A 19,649-nucleotide genomic window follows, 5' to 3' on the forward strand; every position below is an offset into this window, starting at 1 on the left:
TTTAATACTTTGTCCAAAAACCTTTGTGTGCAATGACAGCTTCAAGACGCCTCATGTATGGAGAAACTAGTCGCATGCATTGCTCTGGTGTGATTTTGGCCCATTCCTCCACACAAACAGTCTTCAAATCTTGAACGTTCCGTGGGCTTCTTTTATGGACCTTGAGTTTCAGTTCGTCCCATAGATTTGTGATTGAATTCAAGTTAGGTGATTGGCAGGGCCATTCTAGCACCTTTATTTTTTTTCTTTGAAACCAATTAAGAGTTTCCTTAGCAGTATGTTTTGGACCATTATCTTGGTGAAATGTCCACCTTCGTTTCATTTTCATCTTCCTCGTAGATGGCAGCAGATTTTTGTCAAGAATGTCTCGGTACATTTGCCCATTCATCCTTCCTTCAATAATGTGAAGTTTATCTGTACCATTTGTTAAAAAGCAGCCCCGCACCATCATGTTCCCACCTCCGAACTTCACTGTTGGTATGGTGTTTTTAGGTTGATGTGCAGTGTCATTTCTCCTCCAAACGTGATGTGCATTATGACATCCAAAGAGTTCAATTTTGCTCTCATCCGACCAGACTATATTCTCCCAGTATTTAACTGGCTTGTCCAAATGTTGTTTGGCAAACTTTAAATGAGCTTTGACATGCTTTTTTCTTCAACAATGGGGTCTTGCGAGGTAAGCGTGCATACAGGCAATGGCGGCGGAGTACATTACTCACTCTTTTCCTTGTGACAACAGTACCTACCTACCTCTCTTGGACAACTCTTCTGATTATTATTTGCACTCTGTCACAAATCTTGCGAGGAGCAACTGATCGAAGCAAATTTATGGTGGTATTACCATACTCAAAATGGCGGCATTTTGCGTAACAAGCAAATTAATACCATCTAACAGTTACTTCTTCAAACCAGCAATAGTTACATTTGAGTCTCATCAAGTATTAATTTGTGGCTGGTGATTCGAATTAAATGCAGCCCAGCTATTCATTAGCATCTAACTATTCTAACTGTATGTGTGTGTGTATGCCCCCAATATCAAACCGCCACTCACTTTCCCGTTTACGTACGCACAAACGCACGCACACAACACACACACAGTTGCCTTCACAGACCGCATCCATCTATCTCTCTATCAGTTAAGAGTCTTTAGAGAAGTATACTGAGAATAGCGTGCTTGTTTACATTTAGGTACTTTCAGTACTGTGCTGGTATGTCAAGTCTGCACGAAGTTGCTCATTTAATGTGGCTTCAACTACACTAATATTTAAGTTATTGGTTCATGTTGATGGCATCATTCTGAAACTTGTGTGGCATACATTACCAAGTAATGGGTACGGTTAAGTTAATGTTTTTTGTTTTGTTTTGTGGGTAAGTGATATTCCTGCCACTTGGCAGCTGCTGAAAGTAACTAGTAAGTTACTTTTTTCTGACTTAGTTACTTTTGAAAACAAGTAATCAGTAAAGTAACTCAGTTACTTTTAAGCTCAAGTAATCAGTAAAGTAACTGAGTGACTTTTTTACGGTAACTGTGGCAACACTGCTCGGGAGGAAGTAACACGATTGAAGTGAAGGATGAAATCATGATGCAAAAACTGTTTACATTCTGTTTAATTATTTTATTACTGCTTTGTATTAATTACAATATTATGGAGTGCTATTTGTAAAAAAAACACATTACAAACATTTTGTTTTATTTGGGTTGTGAGGCTGGAATGGATTAATGCCATTTCCATTAATTTCATTGGGGAGAGATAATTTGAGGTACTGTACCATAATGTCCTTAATTTCTCTTTTACCGGTATACAAAACATTAAATTTTTCTGATCAGATTTCTGAGTGTTTATGTTGAATAAAATGAGTTGCTCACTTTGTAAGGGTAAAAGTTAAGCGTAAAAGTCAGAAATGAATAGTGCAGTGATTCTCAACCAGTGTGCACATTAGTGTGCCGTGAGCGCTCTCCAGGTGCGGAGTGGGAAATTATACAATTTTAAGTTATTGCTCAAAACATTATTTATTTACAAGGAATAATATATAATATATCTTTGTTCATCAATGTTTGCCAGTGACACAATAGATATGATTTTCATGCACAATACCATTTGCTGAATTGTACTGTTAAATGGATACAACTCACCCAAGCTAAGTTGAGTGCTTTACTCTTTGTAAAATGTGTTTCTATACAGATCCATATCAAGAGAAGAGACCACCTTAAAGGGGCACGTATGCTCATTCGTGTCAGCAAAAATATCAGCAAGTTTCCTGCACGTGAGTCCTCACACAATGTAGCTGTTCATCCATTTTCTACATCTTATCCTGTTTAGGGTCACAGATGAGCTGGAGCCTGTTCCAGCTGACTTTGGGCAAGAGGCCGTGTAAACCCTGGACTGGTCGCCAGTCAGTCACAGGACACATATAGACAAATATTCAGTCACAGGCATTTTAGACTCTTCAATGAACCTAACATGCTTGTTTTTGGACGGGAATACCCCACATTCAAACCCAGAGCTCCTGACTTTAAGTCTAACCTCGTTCCACAGTGCTGCCATGCAGCTTTCCTATTTGTCCCCCCCAAAATCTTTTAATGAGGTCTCACTTGTGTGTTGTACTGCTGCAGATGTTGTGCCCATTCTTACATCGGCGGTCATTGAATGTCACCGAGCTGGGTTGAAGAACTCCGCTTTTGGCTTTGCCGCCATGCTCATGCGCCCTGAGTACAGAAATGAGATACACCAGAACTACAGGAAGAAGATTGAGGCTATGGTTCGGTGAGGGAACAGTATGACAAACTCTCCTTATATGTGAACTGAGCTCACATACTGCACGCACGCACATCCTGATTTGTGTGCTCGTAGGTCACTGTTTTATTTGCAATAGCTTCACAAGGTTGCCAAAATGATTATCAAAGGGCCTCTGAAACTGTCATTTACCAACTTCCCCACCAGGTAGAGAAACTACACGGTTAACTCAAGGGTGACACATACACCCCAGTCAGTTTTATAACCCAGCACACAAAGTATTTACAATATCAGTCCTATGATATTTGTTGCATTAATTTAACCCCCCCCCCTAAAATTAGTTGATTATTGACTTTATTCATTTTCATTTTTTTATTCCTTAATATAAAAAAAATGGTTTACTGATTTATATTTATTATTATCATTATTTATTCATTTATAAAGAATAACCTTTAAAATTAGTGGGTTATTATTTTACTATCAAAATAAACTCTTTTACATAGTTAACATGCATTTTAACCTTCTATTTTGACCTCGTCTGGCCCATCTCTCTATTTTAAAAATAAAATGTGGCCCTTGTGCACAAATGTTTTCCCACCCCTGCTCTAATTCTTGTAGAATTTCTCAGGAAAATCCAAAGGTTCAGTGAGATACAATGCGCTGAAAAATATTGCCCCTTTCTCAAATTATTCTATTTTCGCATAGTTTCCCCACTTCAAGATCATCAGATATAAATATCAGACTAATACAACCAAAGTGAACTTAAAATGCTGTTTTTAACTGGTGATTTCATTTATTAAGGGGAAAAAAAAATCTAATTTAGCTGGCCCTGTGCACAAAAAGTCATGGCCCCCTAAACCTAATAACTGGTTGGGCCATCCTCAGGCGCAACTGAAATCAAGCGTTTACTATAACTGGTAATGAGTCTTTCACATCTCTGTGGAGATATTTTGACCCATGGTTCCTTGCAGAATTGTTTGAATTCAGCAAAAATGGAGGGTTTTTGAGCATGAATGGCCTTTTTAAGGTCATGCCACTGCATTTCAATCGGATTCAAGTTTGGGCTTTGACTAGGCCACTCCAAAACCTTCATTTTTTAAAAGCCATTCAGAAGTTGACTTGCTGGTGTGTTTTGGATTATTATCTAGCTGCAGAACCAAAGTGTGCTTCAGTTTGAGGTCACAGACTAATGGCTGAGATGAACGTTGTCCTTCAGGATTTTCTGTTAAAGAGCACAATTCATAATTCCATCAATCACAGCAAGTTGTAAAGGTCCTGAAGGAGCAAAGACCATCACACTACCACCTCCATGTTTGACTGTTGGTATGATGTTCTTTTTCTGAAATGCTGTGCTACATTTACGCCAGCTGTAACGAGATACACACCTTTCAAAAAGTTCAACTTTCATCTCGTCAGTCCATATAATATTCTCCCAAAATTCTTGGCATTCATTCAGGTGTTTTTCTGCAAAAGTGAGACAAGCCTTAATGTTCTTTTTGGTCAGCAATGGTTTTCGACTTGAACTCTGCCATGGAGGCCATCTTTGCCCAGTCTCTTCCTTATTGATCTGTCATGAACACTGACCTTTACCAAGGCAAGGGAGGCCTGCGGTTCTTTAGAAGTTCCCCTCAGTTCCTTTGTGGCTTCCTGGATGAGTCATTGAGTAATCTTTGTAGGCTGGTCACTCCTAGGAAGGTTCACCACTGTTCCATGTTTTCCCCCATGTGAGGAAATGGCTCTCCTTATGGTTCGCTGGAATCCAAAAGCTTTAAAAATGGCTTTTGTAACCCTTTCCAGACAGGTACAGTAGATGTCAATTACCTTATTTCTCGACTGTTCTGTAACAAGGGAGTTAATTACTTTTACACACAGGCCCAGGCAATTTTTAATAGTCTTTTGTTTTTTCCTGAATAAATGAAATCACCATTTAAAAACAGCATTGTAGTTTCACTTGGCTGATATGTCCATTTACATTTGTTTGATGATCTTAAAAATTAAAGTGGGGAAACTATGCAACAATTCAAGAATTTGAGAAGGGGGCCAATACTTTTTCACAGCACTGTACATCATGTGGTCATCTATCATGACGTCTTTTAATTCTGTTAGGCGTCCAGATGCGACGGAGTTGGAAGAGGAAACTACCCCGTGTCCTTACTGTGGCTTCCAGCTTCCACAGAACGAACTGCTGTGCATCTCCTGCAAGAACAACCTGCCCTATTGCATCGCCACAGTGAGTGTGCGCTATCACTCAATGGACTGACTGAACATTTAAGTTTCCTCCCCAAAAATCACACCTCGATGTCTTTTGTCTGCTTTGTCACCAAATTGATAGGGTCGTCATATGCTGAAAGAGGACTGGTCTGTGTGTCCTCATTGTGAATTTCCTGCACTCTACTCGCAGTTCATCCTGTAAGTTACACAACGCACATGCTGTTATTTGGAACAGTCTATCATTTTTACTATAAATAATCAATGACTCTCAAAAGTGTGGTAGAATCACTGCCTAAGTACAGTTCAATTGTAAATGAAAACAATCCGGACGCGTAAATACAACATGATTTAAGCATGATGGGACCCCACTGAGTGGCGTCTAACGGTGACAAGTGACGCTAATAAATTACAACGTCCGACAGCCCTTTACTATATTGATTGACAGATAGAGCTTTGAATGAATGAATGGTTAAAAGGGGACTCTTCTGATGATTTCAGTTTACTGGAGACTGAGACGGTGTGTCCCATGTGCTCAGAGACTCTGAGTGCCCAGCAGGTGAAGAAGATCAAGGATTGTTCTGTATACTTGCAGACTGATCAAGTGGATCAATGAAGGTGACAGTGAAAGTTGAACAATGTCCCTCTTCTGGTCAGCCTGCAGAAATTTAATAGAATTCAGATTAAGCCCTCTTTGTCTCATTATCCTCTGCTGCTGGACGATGTACAATAAATAATCAACCATGTTGTCATAGAAAAGTACAAATTTTATTTTTTATTCTTTACAAAGGACTTTACCCAATTTTTTTAAACAAAATATAACAGCTTCTCATTGACATGGACTAAAAAAAGAGACAAAAATATACAACACCAAAACATTTAAAATAGAGAGAGAAAAGCAGTTCGGAAAATGGATGGATGGAAAAGCAGATCACATTGAACAAAAATGGTGACATAGTAAAGAGCGTAATTTAAAAAAAAAATAAAAATAAAAAAAACAAAGGAACTTCCTCATCATGGCCTCAGGCAGTAGAGGACAGCAAGTGCTTTAAACCAAATAGCTCAAAATTCACTGAAAGCCATCAGTGCTGAAATTCTATGTACTGTACAGACCTTATTAGTGAATAGTGTTCCTCTGAGTTCCACCCACTGAAAGTCCAGTTTGACTTTAGGCTGCAGCCTCACATTTGACATAATTCCACCAATCCTTCCTTGACACTATCAACAACCCCCTTTACTCCTCACATTGCATGGAACAAACTAGCTAACCAGATGGAACATGGACGTCAGATTGTGAGCGACACCATCCACACATACATACTAAACCCTTTTCACGTTCGTTTGTCAAAACAAAACGAAAATGCCTGTGTTACACAATACACAACACTTTAGTAACATGCATTCAGTCTGCAACAGAAATGGCGAGATGAAAGGACAACCCCCAACATGGAATGTTTACAGTAAATTGTGTTTGGAAATAGAAACAGAGTTCCAGTTTAAAACATCCAGACAAGATGAGCATCACAACATGAGGCGATTGAGATTTGGCCAGTGCTAATTTTGGACTATTTCGGTTTTTAAATTTTGATCATGACTGATCATGGTGTATTTTACAACATTTGACCCTATTTAATTTATTTTCCAGCACAACCAAACAAAACTAATTCCATTATGTGGAAATTACTTTTGTCATGTTTGAAATTGTTCAGCTTTGTGCCAGTCAGCAGAGCACCATGTTGGCAAACAGCACCTCGTAAGAACAATAATGATATTCTTTGATACAAGCGCGTCACAAGTGTACTGTATGTGTGACGTACACACCTATTAGTGGTGCATCGAAATCTTCACCTCATGTTCAAATGGATTGAAAATGCAATTGCATAAATAGCAAACATTCAAGTGCATAGTCACTGAAAACAACAAACCAAAATCAGAAATTGTGACTGAAAGTCTTTGGTGGAAAACATGAAATCGTCATGCAGACTAATGTGTTTTGAGATTACATCACATTTTCAGTTTTCATTAAAAAAGAGACTGTTGAAATCAGTCAAGTTGATTGAGAAAGGATACCAGACGTTACCAGAACACTGGTGAACCAACATTTAGTTCTCGCCTTAAGTCAGCAGGTGCACTTTGGGTGGCTCAAATCTTGGATCTCAAGGCAACCTGTTAATTTTCAAACCTAATAAGCATCCAATTTTTAAATTAATCTCACAAAAAAGTAGTTGCGTAACCCTGACAGGGTATATTTCCAAAAACAGACTGTCAATTGTTCAATAGCTTATATTCTTCAATATCTATTTTAAGGGCTTAAGCTGATATTGTAACTATATTTATTCAAGTAAAATCTGACATCTTTTCATTTAGTATCAATCCTGTAATTAAGTATGTGTGACCAGTCTTATTTAGAAAAACAAGACGGAGAAGAAAATAATTGCAATGCTTCAGTTCCCTGTTCTTAATCAGAAAGTTGCAAGCTGCTGCTTATCATGTTACATTCAATTCACTATTATAGTAAAAATGTCAATTTGCAGCACAAATAATATCGTCAGTGCCTGGCAATGAAAAACAACTGGGAGGACGGACTGATAAGCAACAGCCTCAAGAAGACCCACTTGGCCTCCTCTGCACGCTGACCACTCCTAGTTTTCAGTCGGACAATTTACACTATGAGAGCGACAAAAGAGAAGCGCTTCACTACAGGAAGTCGGCGCCTGGAGAGATTTTTTTTTTTTTAAGTAGTCAAGCTTCTGGATGGAATCTTACAGTGAGATGGTGTTTGAGTTCACGGCATGATCAGTTCATCGAACAGTCCTCTCCCTCTGTATCTGTGTCTGTGTCCGAGCAGGCGGTGTCCATAGCGACGTGGGTGGGGCTTACAATGACAGCGCGTCTCTGCTCCTCCTCTGCGCTCGCTCTCCTCTCCTGAGTGCGCTCGATGTGATGGATCGCCTAAGAGGAATAAATGGATGATGCAGCAAATATTCAAATAAGCCAGAAACGGCTTGAAATTAGACTCGCTGGCCACAATGTAAGGTGCACTTCCACAATCGAAGAGATTCAATACAAGAGCTATATCAAAATAATTGTCTTTACAAAGATAATAATGGTCAGTTTCGCTTGATTTTACAATATGATTATTGTGGTTGTAGTTATTATACTGTTTCGAATACTTGCTTACAGTATAATATTGTACACCAGGGGTATCAAACACTTTGTCACAGTCCACATTGTAGTTGTGGTTTCCATTAGACGGCAGTTATGACTGTGAAACTATATTGTAAATGTATAATCAAACCACATCATCATATTATTACAAATACAAAAAGTGAAGGATAGTTTGGCAACGAGAAGTCACAGAAAATAGCGTGTAGAGCACAATGTTAATAAAAGATAAGACACTTTGTAATCTTGGCACAAATTTGAGCAAGAAATATGACGTAGTCGCAGATGATTTGCTCCTGTGGGCCAGCCAGATATGGTCCCCGGGCTCTTGAGTCGAGTCATCTGTGCTGCATACTGTACCTATGATGCAGCACCGTTATATACCACTACAAATTACAACAGCATTACATTATAAATTAAAACCTCTTTTAACCACGAAACTGAATCATTGTTTTTGTTTTTTAAGCCAGAAGATTTTGATACAGCTCGTCTATTAAATGCCGATCGATTGTGTATGTATTGTGTACAATCTAAACCATGCAAAGGACATACCTGCACAATGGTGTCCAGGTTTTGTCTTGACGTGGACACAGTGCTGTTGTGGACAGACGAGCTCATGGTTACCACGGTGACATGGTGATGGGGTTGCTGGATTAGTGTTGGGGCTGGCACGATGACTGTCGGGTGGTGGGTTGATGCGAGGGGAGTTGGAGAGGCCATCACCTGGAGACGCATACAAATCACCTTTGTTACATTGAAGGCAAACACAATGGGTCACTTCAACAATGTAAATCCACAACAATAATGTATTCAGAATTTGAATAATGTGTGGTACTTAATAAAATTATTTGTATTTTTCATCACTTAAGTCAAGTGGTATACAGGTGGACTTGACTTATGTATGAATGTGTGTGGGAGAGACCAACCTTCGGACTGTGAGGTGGTCTGTCTGCAGCTTGGATCTGCTGCAGCCGTAACAACGTCTGGCTCTGGAACTGTGCATGCTCCTCCTCCACCTGCTGGGTGATCACCTTGAGATGATCTGGGTGCCCCTGGGTGTCCAGAGAGGATACCTGCATCCAAACACACAAACAACCCATAGTGTTGTGATTGTGCCTGCCCTGTGCTAGGTGGTGGCTCAGCTTCGAACTAAACTCATTGTACATGGAAAAGATGTCGGTTATTAAATATAGACAATACAAATTGATAAAAACAATTCTAAATGTCTATTTTCCAAATCACTCCCGATCCACAATTTAGTACACCAAGTGTGTTTTCCATTATATAGTGCTTTTTGAATGCATGATACCGATACAGAAAAACTATTTTCTGCTTCTGTGGCATAGTTTGATTTTCATCACAAGACAAATTCATGAGTTGTTGTGCACAACTAACTATCTTTAATATAAGTAGAGCAACGCATCACAACACGGATGGACAAAGTGTTTTGTTTCTATTATATATGTGAACTATATTCTGCTTAAAACAATTTGATAATTTATTTGTTCAATATTGATTACCAATTGTAAGCCAGCTGACGATTCACTACGATGTAATTACGTGACAGCAATGGTGTAATTAAAGGCGCGCCTAAATATTTTTCAAATAGTTTTTTTCATTGGACTGATATATATACACATTGGACTACGTTCAGTGTGTATATTTACCTGCTCCTCCAGCTGTATGCGAGCAGAGCGTTCTCGGTCCAGCTGCTGGCGCAACTCGAGCATTTCCCGCCTCAGCTCCTCCACCTTCTCCTCATCTAGAGTGTCAGGAGATCCAATGCCTTCATCCTTCTCCTCTGCTCGCCTCCTCTTGGGCGAAGAACCACTGAACTCCTACGGTGACGTTGTGGGGCCAGGGTGAGACAACAGTCACACACCTTACACTAACTTAAAGCAACAAGGTATATACAGTGCCGTGAACAAATATTGGACCCCTTCGCACATTCTTCTATTTTTGCATAGTTTCCTCACTTTACTGTTTAAGATCATTAAACAAATGTCAATAACTGTTTCAAAAAGGCCCAGCAGAGGATGTACTCCCTGCGGCTTCTGAGAAAGCACAGCCTTCCACAGGAGCTGCTGAGGCAGTTCTACACAGCGGTCATTGTATCAGTCCTGTGTTCTTCCATCAGTCTGGTTTGGTGCTGCTACAAAAAAGGACAAACGCCGACTGCAACAGACAATCAAAACTGCTGAAAGGATTGTCGGTACACCCCTACCCACTCTTGAGGACTTGCACACTGCCAGAACTAAGACAAGAGCGTGCAAAATCCTCTCTGACCCTCCACATCCCGGTCAACGGCTCTACCGGCTCCTTCCCTCAGGTAGGCGCTACCGATCAATGCAAACTAGAACTAGCAGACATTCCAACAGCTTCTTCCCTCTTGCAATCAACTTCTTAAACAGCTAACTTACAATTCCATTGCAACATGCTGCCAATTTCTTTTGTCTGAGTTTGTTGTCACATTTCTGTTGGCCCAATTATATACTACTCGTGCACTCACTGTAGTAGTCTCGACACTATTAGTAGTAGTCTCGACAGATGCACTATTAGCATCTGCCCCATTTGCACACTGACTGAGGAGTATCTGCAACATTTGCACAATCAACATTGTCCCAGATTATCGCACTCCTACTAACTTTAAACTGCATACACTCCTTGAAGTCTCGGCGCCCTTTGCACAATGGTCATTGCACCGGACTATTGCGAGATTAGTCATTCGAACTGCTTTAAGTGCTAGAGGACTCTGCATCTTTTTGCACAATTGTCCAAAAAAATAAATAAAATAAAATAAAAACAATTGTACCGGCATTACCAGATAACTAGCAACCTTTTATTGCTCAGTCACTGTTTTTCTCCATGTCTTTATGTCTCAAAAGTGTTCTGTCAATTGCCTGTCTGTTGTCGTACTAGAGCGGCTACAACTACCGGAGACAAATTCCTTGTGTGTTTTTTTTGGACATACTTGGCAAATAAAGATGATTCTGAGAACCCAAGTGAACTTAAAATGCACTTTTTAAATGGAGGTTTTTTTTTAAGGTCAAGCCACTGCATTTCAATCGGATTCAAGTCTGGACTATGACTAGGCTACTCCAAAACCAAATTTTTATTTTTAAGCCATTCACAAGTTAACTTGCTGGTGTGTTTTGTATCGTTATCTTGCTGTAGAACCCAAGTGTGCTTCAGCTTGAGGTCACAGGCTGATGGCTGAGCTGAACATTCTATTTTATGTTAAAGAGCAGAATTCATGGTTCCATTAATCACAGCAAGTTGTCCAGGTCTTGAAGGAGAAAGCAGCCCAAGACCATCACACTACCACCACCATGTTTGACTATATGTATGATCTTTTTCTGAAATGCTGGGCTACATTTACGCCAGATGTGATGAGACACACTCCCTCCAAAAAGCTAAGCTTTCATCCCTTTTGGGATTTGGAGGTAATCAAGCTTAGGCGTGTTGTGATCAGTGACAATTAACCAAAAATTGTGATTAGCCACAATTAATTGGTGATTTATCAAGGGGGGGGGGGGGGGGGGGGGGGGGGTCATGACTTATTTCCACAAAGGGCCAGGTAACTGAATGTATTTTTTTCTTAATAAATGAAATCACCATTTAAAAATAGAATGTTAAGTTCACTCTGGTTATATGTCTGATATTTACATTTGTTTGATGATCTTAAACAAAGTGGGGAAACTGCAAAAATATAAGAATTTGAGCAGAGGGCCGATACTGTTTCATGGCACTGTATTCTTCAAACAAGAACACAAAAGTTACATGTTTGAGAGACGCTGTCAAGCTGATATAACAGCACTTAGGTATACCTGTATGAAGCGTTTGAGCTGGTTGTTCTGTGAAAGGAGCTGCGTCTTTTCCTGCTCCAGGGTGAAGATGTAATCTGCTGTCTGTTGCAAGATGGCTGCCTGCAGAAAGATGCAAAACTGAATAAAGCCCTGTTTCCATCAAACAGAACAGATCAGACACGTACACATTCTTGTTGCATTTTCAAAGGTCTAGTATTTCTGCCAACTGATCCATTCCATAACATAACACGTTTTGGCACGCTTTTGCTACCAGCTATATTAGTACGGTACCTAAACGATGGAGCTAGACCCGTTCTACAGAATTGTCTCCCAATAAAGTGTTTTTGATAAGCATCAAAGGTTTTTAAGCATGCAGGAAGGGTAAAACAAAAAAGGTTTATGGTCTCTTCATATTACAGATTTTCACCTATTGCGGGTAGGCCTGGAACACATCTCTGGGATAAACGGGGGTTCAATTCTATGACCATATACCTTGCTGAGTTTCTCCCCATCTGTGTGAGGCAGGAGGGTTTTAAGGGATTGGAAGCCCGCATTGATGCTCTGCATGCGTCTCCGCTCGTTGCTGTTGGCGATTTCGCGTCGGATTCGCCTCTCCTGGTCCTGGGCCGTCTCTGGACTAAAGGGGATGTTGGCCAGGCTAAACAACAGTCACAAGACAAAGGTAATCATTTATGTTTTTTATGAGACTCGTAGAAGCTGCTTGTGGTACCATCACAGGAAATGTAAATGCTCAAAAGTGGGACATAAAATACTTCGGCTGACAAGATGTGCCACTGACTCAACACTTTCACATAAAGCATCCATGCTGGAAGAAAATACAGCCACAGTAAAATATAATACTGGACCAGACAGACACTAAAAATAGGAGAAGCCTTGGCCAAACTTTACTAGGACTTAATCTTGACCTCTTCACATTCCTTCGCCCTAACTGCCTCAGGGTCACAGAGTTTAAATGAACTCTAGTTTTATAACCCACCTCATCATCAAGGTTGTTGTTGAACATGTTAACCATTAAAATGAAATAAAGATGCAGGGAGGACGAGTAACCTAAGGAAACAAACCAGTAGAACTTGATTTGAGATGTTTGTAAAACACGCAAGGTCAACAGCAACTAGCTTGTGTGGCTTTAAATAGGATAGAAACTTTATGGCTGGGAAAACCATACATTTAGACTGGCGGCTGACATGGGAGTGGTTGACTCCCTCCCACTCCCACAGAGATCGCTCCCACTCACACGTGTTTTAAAAAAATCTCGCCCAATCCTGAGTGCTTTAAAAAAATTCCTGCCCAATCCCAAATTTTTGAAAAAAATCCCACTCCCAAAGAGATTGATTCCCAATCCAGAGCCAACATTTTACAGAATCCCACTACCATGCCCCCACAACACCCCTGCATCATTCCTGCTCAGTTTTTCTACCTCGGTATAAAATAGTACATATCCATCCATCCATTTTCTGAGCCGCTTCTCCTCACTAGGGTCGCGGGCGTGCTGGAGCCTATCCCAGCTGTCATCGGGCAGGAGGCGGGGTACACCCTGAACTGGTTGCCAGCCAATCGCAGGGCACATCGAAACAAACAACCATTCGCACTCACAGTCATGCCTACGGGCAATTTAGAGTCTCCAATTAATGCATGTTTTTGGGATGTGGGAGGAAACCGGAGTGCCCGGAGAAAACCCACGCAGGCACGGGGAGAACATGCAAACTCCACACAGGCGGGGACGGGGATTGAACCCCGCACCTCAGAACTGTGAGGCTGATGCTCTAACCAGTCGGCCACCGTGCCGCCTAAAATAGTACATATAATAATAAATATAAGGAATTAACGGAATGGTCAAAAAACAAAGCAAATTTATTAACAAAAGCCGTATTAGTCCCTTAGTTTATCTCAATGCTGAGCGGAAATGTTAAAATAGATTTGAATGCAAATAAAATATAACTGCATCATGGTTTCACTATCATGGTTTCCACTCCCATCAACTCCCGCCATCATGGTTTCCACTCCCGTCCATTCCCGGTGACTTTGTTTTCATAGTTCCCACTCACCCACCTGCCCAATCCCATGATTGATGGTGAAATTCACTCCCACCCAGCGGGATTTGGTGGGAATCCCGAAAAATGTCAGCCTCTAATTCAGATAGCGAAAGGGACTTTTCAACTTTGTGGTTACGAGCCAGCAACACTGGCAAGAAAAAAAATAAATTTGAAAAAATTGTGAAATGCATTTATTTCACAGGATTTGGAAACCAGAATGAAAAATAAAAAATAAACACCCCCCCAGACATCAATCGCAAAGATATTGCTTCAGTTTTAATGGCGCTGTCAGGTGCCCTAATTGAACGTTTGTGTATTGTGTTTGTTTATTATGGAGGTACATCATACATGAGTGGAAATTCTTGACAATGCAGTGCAGTTCTTGTCACTGCAAATTTATTATCCGTCTGTTCAGCTCTGTCATTCTTTGTAAAGGCACTATTTTTTATGTCTTTTATTGGATGTCATGGGGGGGGGGGGGGGGGGTAAGTTTTTCCAACAGGGCTGCATGCATAAGAATCAAAGGATGTTTACATTTGTTTGATGAACTTAAACTTATTTAATAAGCATGTTAAAACCAAAACATTTAATAAGCATGTTAAACCAAAACAGTGGAGGTCAACATACGCTAAGCATTAGGGGGGGGGGGGGGGGTTGGCTGTAACTTAGGAGTTAGCTTTTTATTCAAATTGATGCATTCAGAATTTGTGGTGCTGTCCGTGTACTGGTAAAGTCATACTATTGTTCCTTTTATACCATCCTTCTCTCTTCCTTTCTTCGCCTGGCTAATTTGAAAACATGTATTACACCTAATTTTGGCCCATCCTGAAAAAAATTGCTGAAATTTCAGCTTTGTGCTATAGGTTGCAAAGCGAAAGAGGTCGCATGAAACAGAACACAAAGTTATTAGCATCATTGTGACACGCTTACTTTACAATGTGCTGTCGGTCAAAAATGCCACCCCGCACCTGTCCAGCTGTACCTAATGAAGTGTTATCGGGTGTCTCTTGCGCTACTGTTATCAGTTGTACCAAATTATGTGTTGATTCGTACAGCTATACCACGAATATACCGTTATTCTATACGCCAACGCTCCGTCTAACTGCCGGTTATTTTTCAAAGCCGTAGCGCTTCGGCGAAGTTCGAAACGAGCTCAGCTGTTGTCGTCTCGTGTTGTGTTGTGGCCGCCAGAAGCTGTGCACCTACAACATGGCCGCCGGAGGGCGCGTCGGCCAGCTGGTAGAAGCACAGTGAAATGTGACTCCTCTCCTCCAGTCCACGCCGAGCACAGCAGCAGCGGCGGTAGGCAGGCAGCAGAAGGCCCCCCGGGCACCGCTGAGAACAATGCTTTTTCTACCGTTACCGAAGAGCTAACTGAACGTTGCCCGTCAAGAAAATATAAAACAACAGCCAATAACGGCCGCGCGGGTTGCACGACGAAGCCCAGTTAAGGCTCCCAAACCAGAAAAACAAGTGAGCGCGGTTAGGAAATTGTCACGCTGCGTTAGCTTGGCGAGTTAGCAGCACAGCGGCGGCCACATAAACTTAAAAGCCACAAAGCGAGCTTTCATGTTCCGAACGTCTACACGGAGGTCAAACGCCAAATGTTAACAGTATTATGTTGTAAAACAAAATGCATCTTTTATGAATCGGGTTTGGCTGAAAATAGCGAGACGTTGGCGAACACGTTAAGCACCACGTGCTCGACTGGAACTGCGATGTATCGATTTCATGTGGTTGATTGACATATTTGGGGAGCGAATGCCCCCTTAACGTGTCTCGCAGGGCGAAGCTTTGCCGTCGCGCAGACAATGACATGACACGGACGACTACGTTTAGCGCCCGCTCTCACGGTAGCGCCGCAGCTCAGGTGGTAATCCGCCACTTTGTGCCTCCTTGCTGCCAAACTATCGCATGCTAGCAGCTAACGGCTAGCGCGCTACGTTACGTGAAGTCAAGACCGCAGCGCACCGCCACATCCACGACGTGCTTCGGAACATACCTGCACAGTCCCCCGATAACATCCTTCTCCGTCTTCTTGAACTGCTGGAGGTTTGGTATCTTCTCTGTCGGCATCATGAAATATTCCATGCTTTCAAAGCCACCCCTTGAAACGCGTGTTTTGCCCTTCTCTCCCTCCCACCTAAAAAAAAATAAAATAAAAATAATAAATGTTCCGTGAAACGGACCGTTGCTGTAGTATATTCTAACAGTCACTCACGCGTAGACGTGCGGTGAAGTGAAGAAACGGGTTGGGAAAAACAAAAGTTGTAGCTGTACACAGCTGATGGGGTTCCCTCCAACGCGTGTGCGTGTGTGTGTGCGCGTGTGGCATCTTTCTCCGCCTACTACGTGTTTGTGTGTACGTGTGATGCCTCCGCCTACCGTGTGGTTGTGTGCGTGTGTGCGTGCGTGCGCGTCGCTGAGCCGCGAGAGGCGGGAAACAGCTGGTTGGAATCAGCCTCCTTCCGGGCAAGACAAACAAGCGACGAGCGCGCAGAGCAGGCGAGTGCTTGTGGAAGGGAAGACAAGAGCAGCGAAGAGCCGCACTGCTTTTCTTGTCCGCTCCTGGATTTCAAGTTGGATCAATCACTGACTTGGCTCTGCATCAGTGCTAGGCAAACTTTGGAGCTCAAGGACCACGTTGTTCCACTTCATTCGTAGATGAGTATATGTATGTTCAGTGTTGGGAAATAACTAATTACATGGAACTAGATTACTAATTTAATTAAAACGTTTAAGTAATTGTAATCCATTATGTTATATTTGATAGTTAAATTACAGTTGTTTATGGTAATTTCCATGATTGCAATTTTAGTGACATTTGATAACTAGCTGCAAAAGCTCACATTTCTTTCATATCACTTCCTACTGCTAAAGCCCAGACTTCTCAGTGGCTGTCTCTAGTCTCATCCATCTATCCACCTATTTTCTGAGCCGCTTCTCCTCACTAGGGTCGCGGAGGTGCTCGAGCCCATCCCAGCTATCATCGGGCAGGAGCCGGCGTACACCATGAACTGGTTGCCAGCCAATCGCATGGCACATACAAACAAACAACCATTCGCACTCACATTCACACCTATGGGCAATTAAGAGTTGTCAATTAACCTACCATGCATGTTTTTGGGATGTGGGAGAAAACCCACGCAGGCACGGGGAGAACATGCAAACTCCACACAGGCGGGGCCAGGGATTGAACCCCGGTCCTCAGAACTGTGAGGCAGACACTCCAACCAGTCGCCCACCGTGCCACGTCTCTCGTCTCAAACATTACATAATTTCCCAAATATGACTTCACAACACCACCTTGTTGTGCAACCTATTAGTTTGAGATTTAAAAAAGGTTTGCCTAATTGTTACACTTTTGAACACATAAAATAACATTGACTTTTGGACATTTTCATCTTTATAATTTTGGGCTTTTTATGGAACAGCCACTTATCTGGTTTGTCATTGACTTAACTTTTGCACATTTGTCATTAGGTCAATATTGTATGGTCGTTTTCTTCATGCTGTACACATATGCAAGAAACATTTTTCATATGCGTTTAGATTTAATCATGTTTTGTTATCGGTTTACTTTTTTGTGTAAAAAAAACCCCAAATATGTGGTTAAGACTAATACAGTGATTTATGCTTTTAATCCACTTTATTTTAGGAAAGGGCCATATTGCATTTATTCAAAATTAAGCAATGTAATCAAAATGTAATCAAATGGAATTTGTTATATTACTTTGAGAAAGGAATTTAATGCGAGGTAGAACCACACAGGTGGATTACATCTTGTGTAGACGATGTAATCTGAAGGAGGTTACTGACTATAAGGTAGTGGTATTGAGAGTGTGGCTAGGCAGCATAGGATGGTGCTATGTAAGATGACACTGGTGGTGTGGAGGAAGATAAAGAAGACAGAGCAGAGAACCCTGTGGTGGAAGCTGAGAAAGGAAGAGTGTTGTGCGGGTTTTCAGGAAGAAGTGAGACAGGCTCTCGGTGGACAGGAGGAGCTTCCAGAAGACTGGACCAGCCAAGGTGATCAGAGAGACAGGGAGCAGAGTACTTGGTGTATCTTCTGGCAGGAAAAGGGAGAAGGAGACTTGGTGGTGGAACCTCAAAGTACAAGAAATCATACAAGGAAAGAGGTTAGCTAAGAAGATGTGGGACACTGAGGACTGAGGAGAGATGTGTGGCAAAGGCCAAACTAGAGGCATATGATGACATGTTTGCCAGCTTGGACACTAAAGAATGAGAAAAGGATCTCTCCAGGTTGGTCAGACAGAGGGATAGAGATGTGCAGCAGGTTAAGGTAATTAAGGATAGAGATGGAAATGTGTTGACTCGTGCCAGTAGTGTGCTGGATAGATGGAAAGAATACTTTGAGGAAATAATGAATGAGAAAAATGAGAGCAAAAGGGGAAAGTGTGGTGGACCTGTAAGTGGCAATGACTAGTAAGAGGGAAGTTAGAAAGGCATTAAAGAGGATGAAAAATGGAAAGGTAGTTGGTCCTGATGAACTACCGGTGAAGGTATGGGAGCATCTAGGAGAGGTGGCTGAGGAGTTTTTGACCAGCTTGTTCAACAGAATACTAGCGGGTGAGAACATATGATAGCGGACGTTAACCCAATAGAGCATGCATTTTACCTCCTAACCCCCAGAAACAAACAAGAACTGAAAGAGGCTACAGTAAAGCCCTGGAAAATCATTTAAATGATGAATGCAAGTCTGAAGTCAATGGGTTGCAGGGTTGATGCAGTTATTGCAAGGAAGGGTTATGCCACCAAATATGAAATATTATTCACTTTAAGTTAGTTTAATAACAATACTTTCGCTCACTTGAAAAGTGGGTGGCTTCAAACAAAAGGTGCTCTATCCTGAGTTGTTTAACACATTTAGATGTAAATACCATTAAATACAAGCTGGAATTCTGAAGTTCTGTCTCATATTCATCTTTTGATCTGAAACCCAAATGTCTTCAGTAGAAGAAGAAGAAGAATCACCGTTATTGTCATGAACATGCATGCATACAAAATTTGTTCTCTGCATTTTACCCATCACAGTGAACACATAAACATGTTAGTGGAACACACTGGAGCAGGGGGCAGCTGAAGCACCCAGGGAGCATTTTGGGGTATACGTGTCTTGCTCAAGGACACCACAGCCGTGAGTCCGGGGGATATTGGAGGATGGTCCAGTCAGGGTCTTGAACCTAAGTCCCCCACGGTGGCAGGCGATGATCTTAACCATTGGGCCACGGTATAGTACAGTATACAACAAAAACAAAGGAATTGACCATGTTGTTTCAATACCTTTGCAGGGGACTGTATTATTGGAACATATAAGTCTTGAAGTGACAAATGTTGATGAGTCGTGAGCACATTTGAATTCATATTTTGTTACTTGAACTGACTTTATATTTATGTCCTTGTGGCACAAAAAAAACCAATACTTCAGGTGTATTTAACTGTATGTATGAATAAAGTGTGGTGATGGGGTTGACATATAATGTTCAGTAAAGTGTTTTGTTCTGACTCCATTCCTTTGGCACCACAAGTAACAATTTAAAAGTCATAATTTTATGGCTCTTAAAATCTCACGTAGCATCCATCCATCCATTTTCTTTACCGCTTATCCTCACTAGTTTTTTTAATTGCCACACATATAAAGTCAATGAAATTAACAATGT

The 19,649-nt window shown here is 41.4% G+C and overlaps 2 protein-coding genes across 8 annotated transcripts in view; one reads left to right on the top strand and one right to left on the bottom strand.

Annotated features, from left to right (window-relative positions):
- Window positions 1-8,251, top strand: part of wdr19 (WD repeat domain 19) — a 29,622-nt gene extending 21,371 nt beyond the window's left edge. For 3 of the 5 annotated variants that reach the window (XM_061769457.1, XM_061769460.1, XM_061769461.1), the window contains 5 exons: window positions 2,184-2,265; window positions 2,615-2,765; window positions 4,842-4,965; window positions 5,068-5,144; window positions 5,445-5,697. In XM_061769457.1, the coding sequence (XP_061625441.1) occupies window positions 2,184-2,265; window positions 2,615-2,765; window positions 4,842-4,965; window positions 5,068-5,144; window positions 5,445-5,559 (549 nt within the window). In that variant the 3' untranslated portion in view covers window positions 5,560-5,697. Of the gene's footprint in view, window positions 1-2,183; window positions 2,266-2,614; window positions 2,766-4,841; window positions 4,966-5,067; window positions 5,145-5,444; window positions 5,698-7,477; window positions 7,616-7,791 lie in introns of those variants that run through there. The other 2 variants (XM_061769458.1, XM_061769459.1) reach the window with 2 other exon arrangements.
- Window positions 5,690-16,519, bottom strand: LOC133476292 (transcription factor AP-4-like). Of its 3 annotated transcripts, none has more exons than XM_061769471.1 (7): window positions 15,971-16,509; window positions 12,407-12,572; window positions 11,936-12,034; window positions 9,776-9,946; window positions 9,035-9,181; window positions 8,661-8,831; window positions 5,690-7,895 (listed from the first exon to the last, which is right to left on the bottom strand). In XM_061769471.1, the coding sequence occupies exons 1-7, from the start codon at window positions 16,057-16,059 to the stop codon at window positions 7,740-7,742; spliced, it is 999 nt and encodes a 332-aa protein (XP_061625455.1). In that variant the 5' UTR covers window positions 16,060-16,509; the 3' UTR covers window positions 5,690-7,739. The 3 variants fall into 3 exon arrangements, with proteins under 3 accessions (XP_061625455.1, XP_061625454.1, XP_061625453.1); XM_061769470.1 differs by lacking the exon at window positions 5,690-7,895 and having other exon boundaries at window positions 8,496-8,831; window positions 15,971-16,111; window positions 16,190-16,519; XM_061769469.1 differs by lacking the exon at window positions 5,690-7,895 and having other exon boundaries at window positions 8,496-8,831; window positions 15,971-16,519.
- Between the last annotated feature and the right edge of the window lie 3,130 nt (window positions 16,520-19,649).

Source organism: Phyllopteryx taeniolatus, chromosome 4 (assembly GCF_024500385.1).
Source record: "Phyllopteryx taeniolatus isolate TA_2022b chromosome 4, UOR_Ptae_1.2, whole genome shotgun sequence".
Taxonomy (NCBI): domain Eukaryota; kingdom Metazoa; phylum Chordata; class Actinopteri; order Syngnathiformes; family Syngnathidae; genus Phyllopteryx; species Phyllopteryx taeniolatus.

Bases quoted from the DNA above. Each gene is read 5' to 3' on its own strand.
- LOC133476292 (XM_061769470.1), bottom strand. From the start codon at position 16,059: ATGGAATATTTCATGATGCCGACAGAGAAGATACCAAACCTCCAGCAG. The intron at 12,035-12,406 runs GTATATGGTCAT...ATCTTTCTGCAG, and splicing joins ATGGGGAGAAACTCAGCAAG to GCAGCCATCTTGCAACAGAC. The intron at 9,947-11,935 runs GTATACCTAAGT...ACGTCACCGTAG, and splicing joins AGCTCAAACGCTTCATACAG to GAGTTCAGTGGTTCTTCGCC.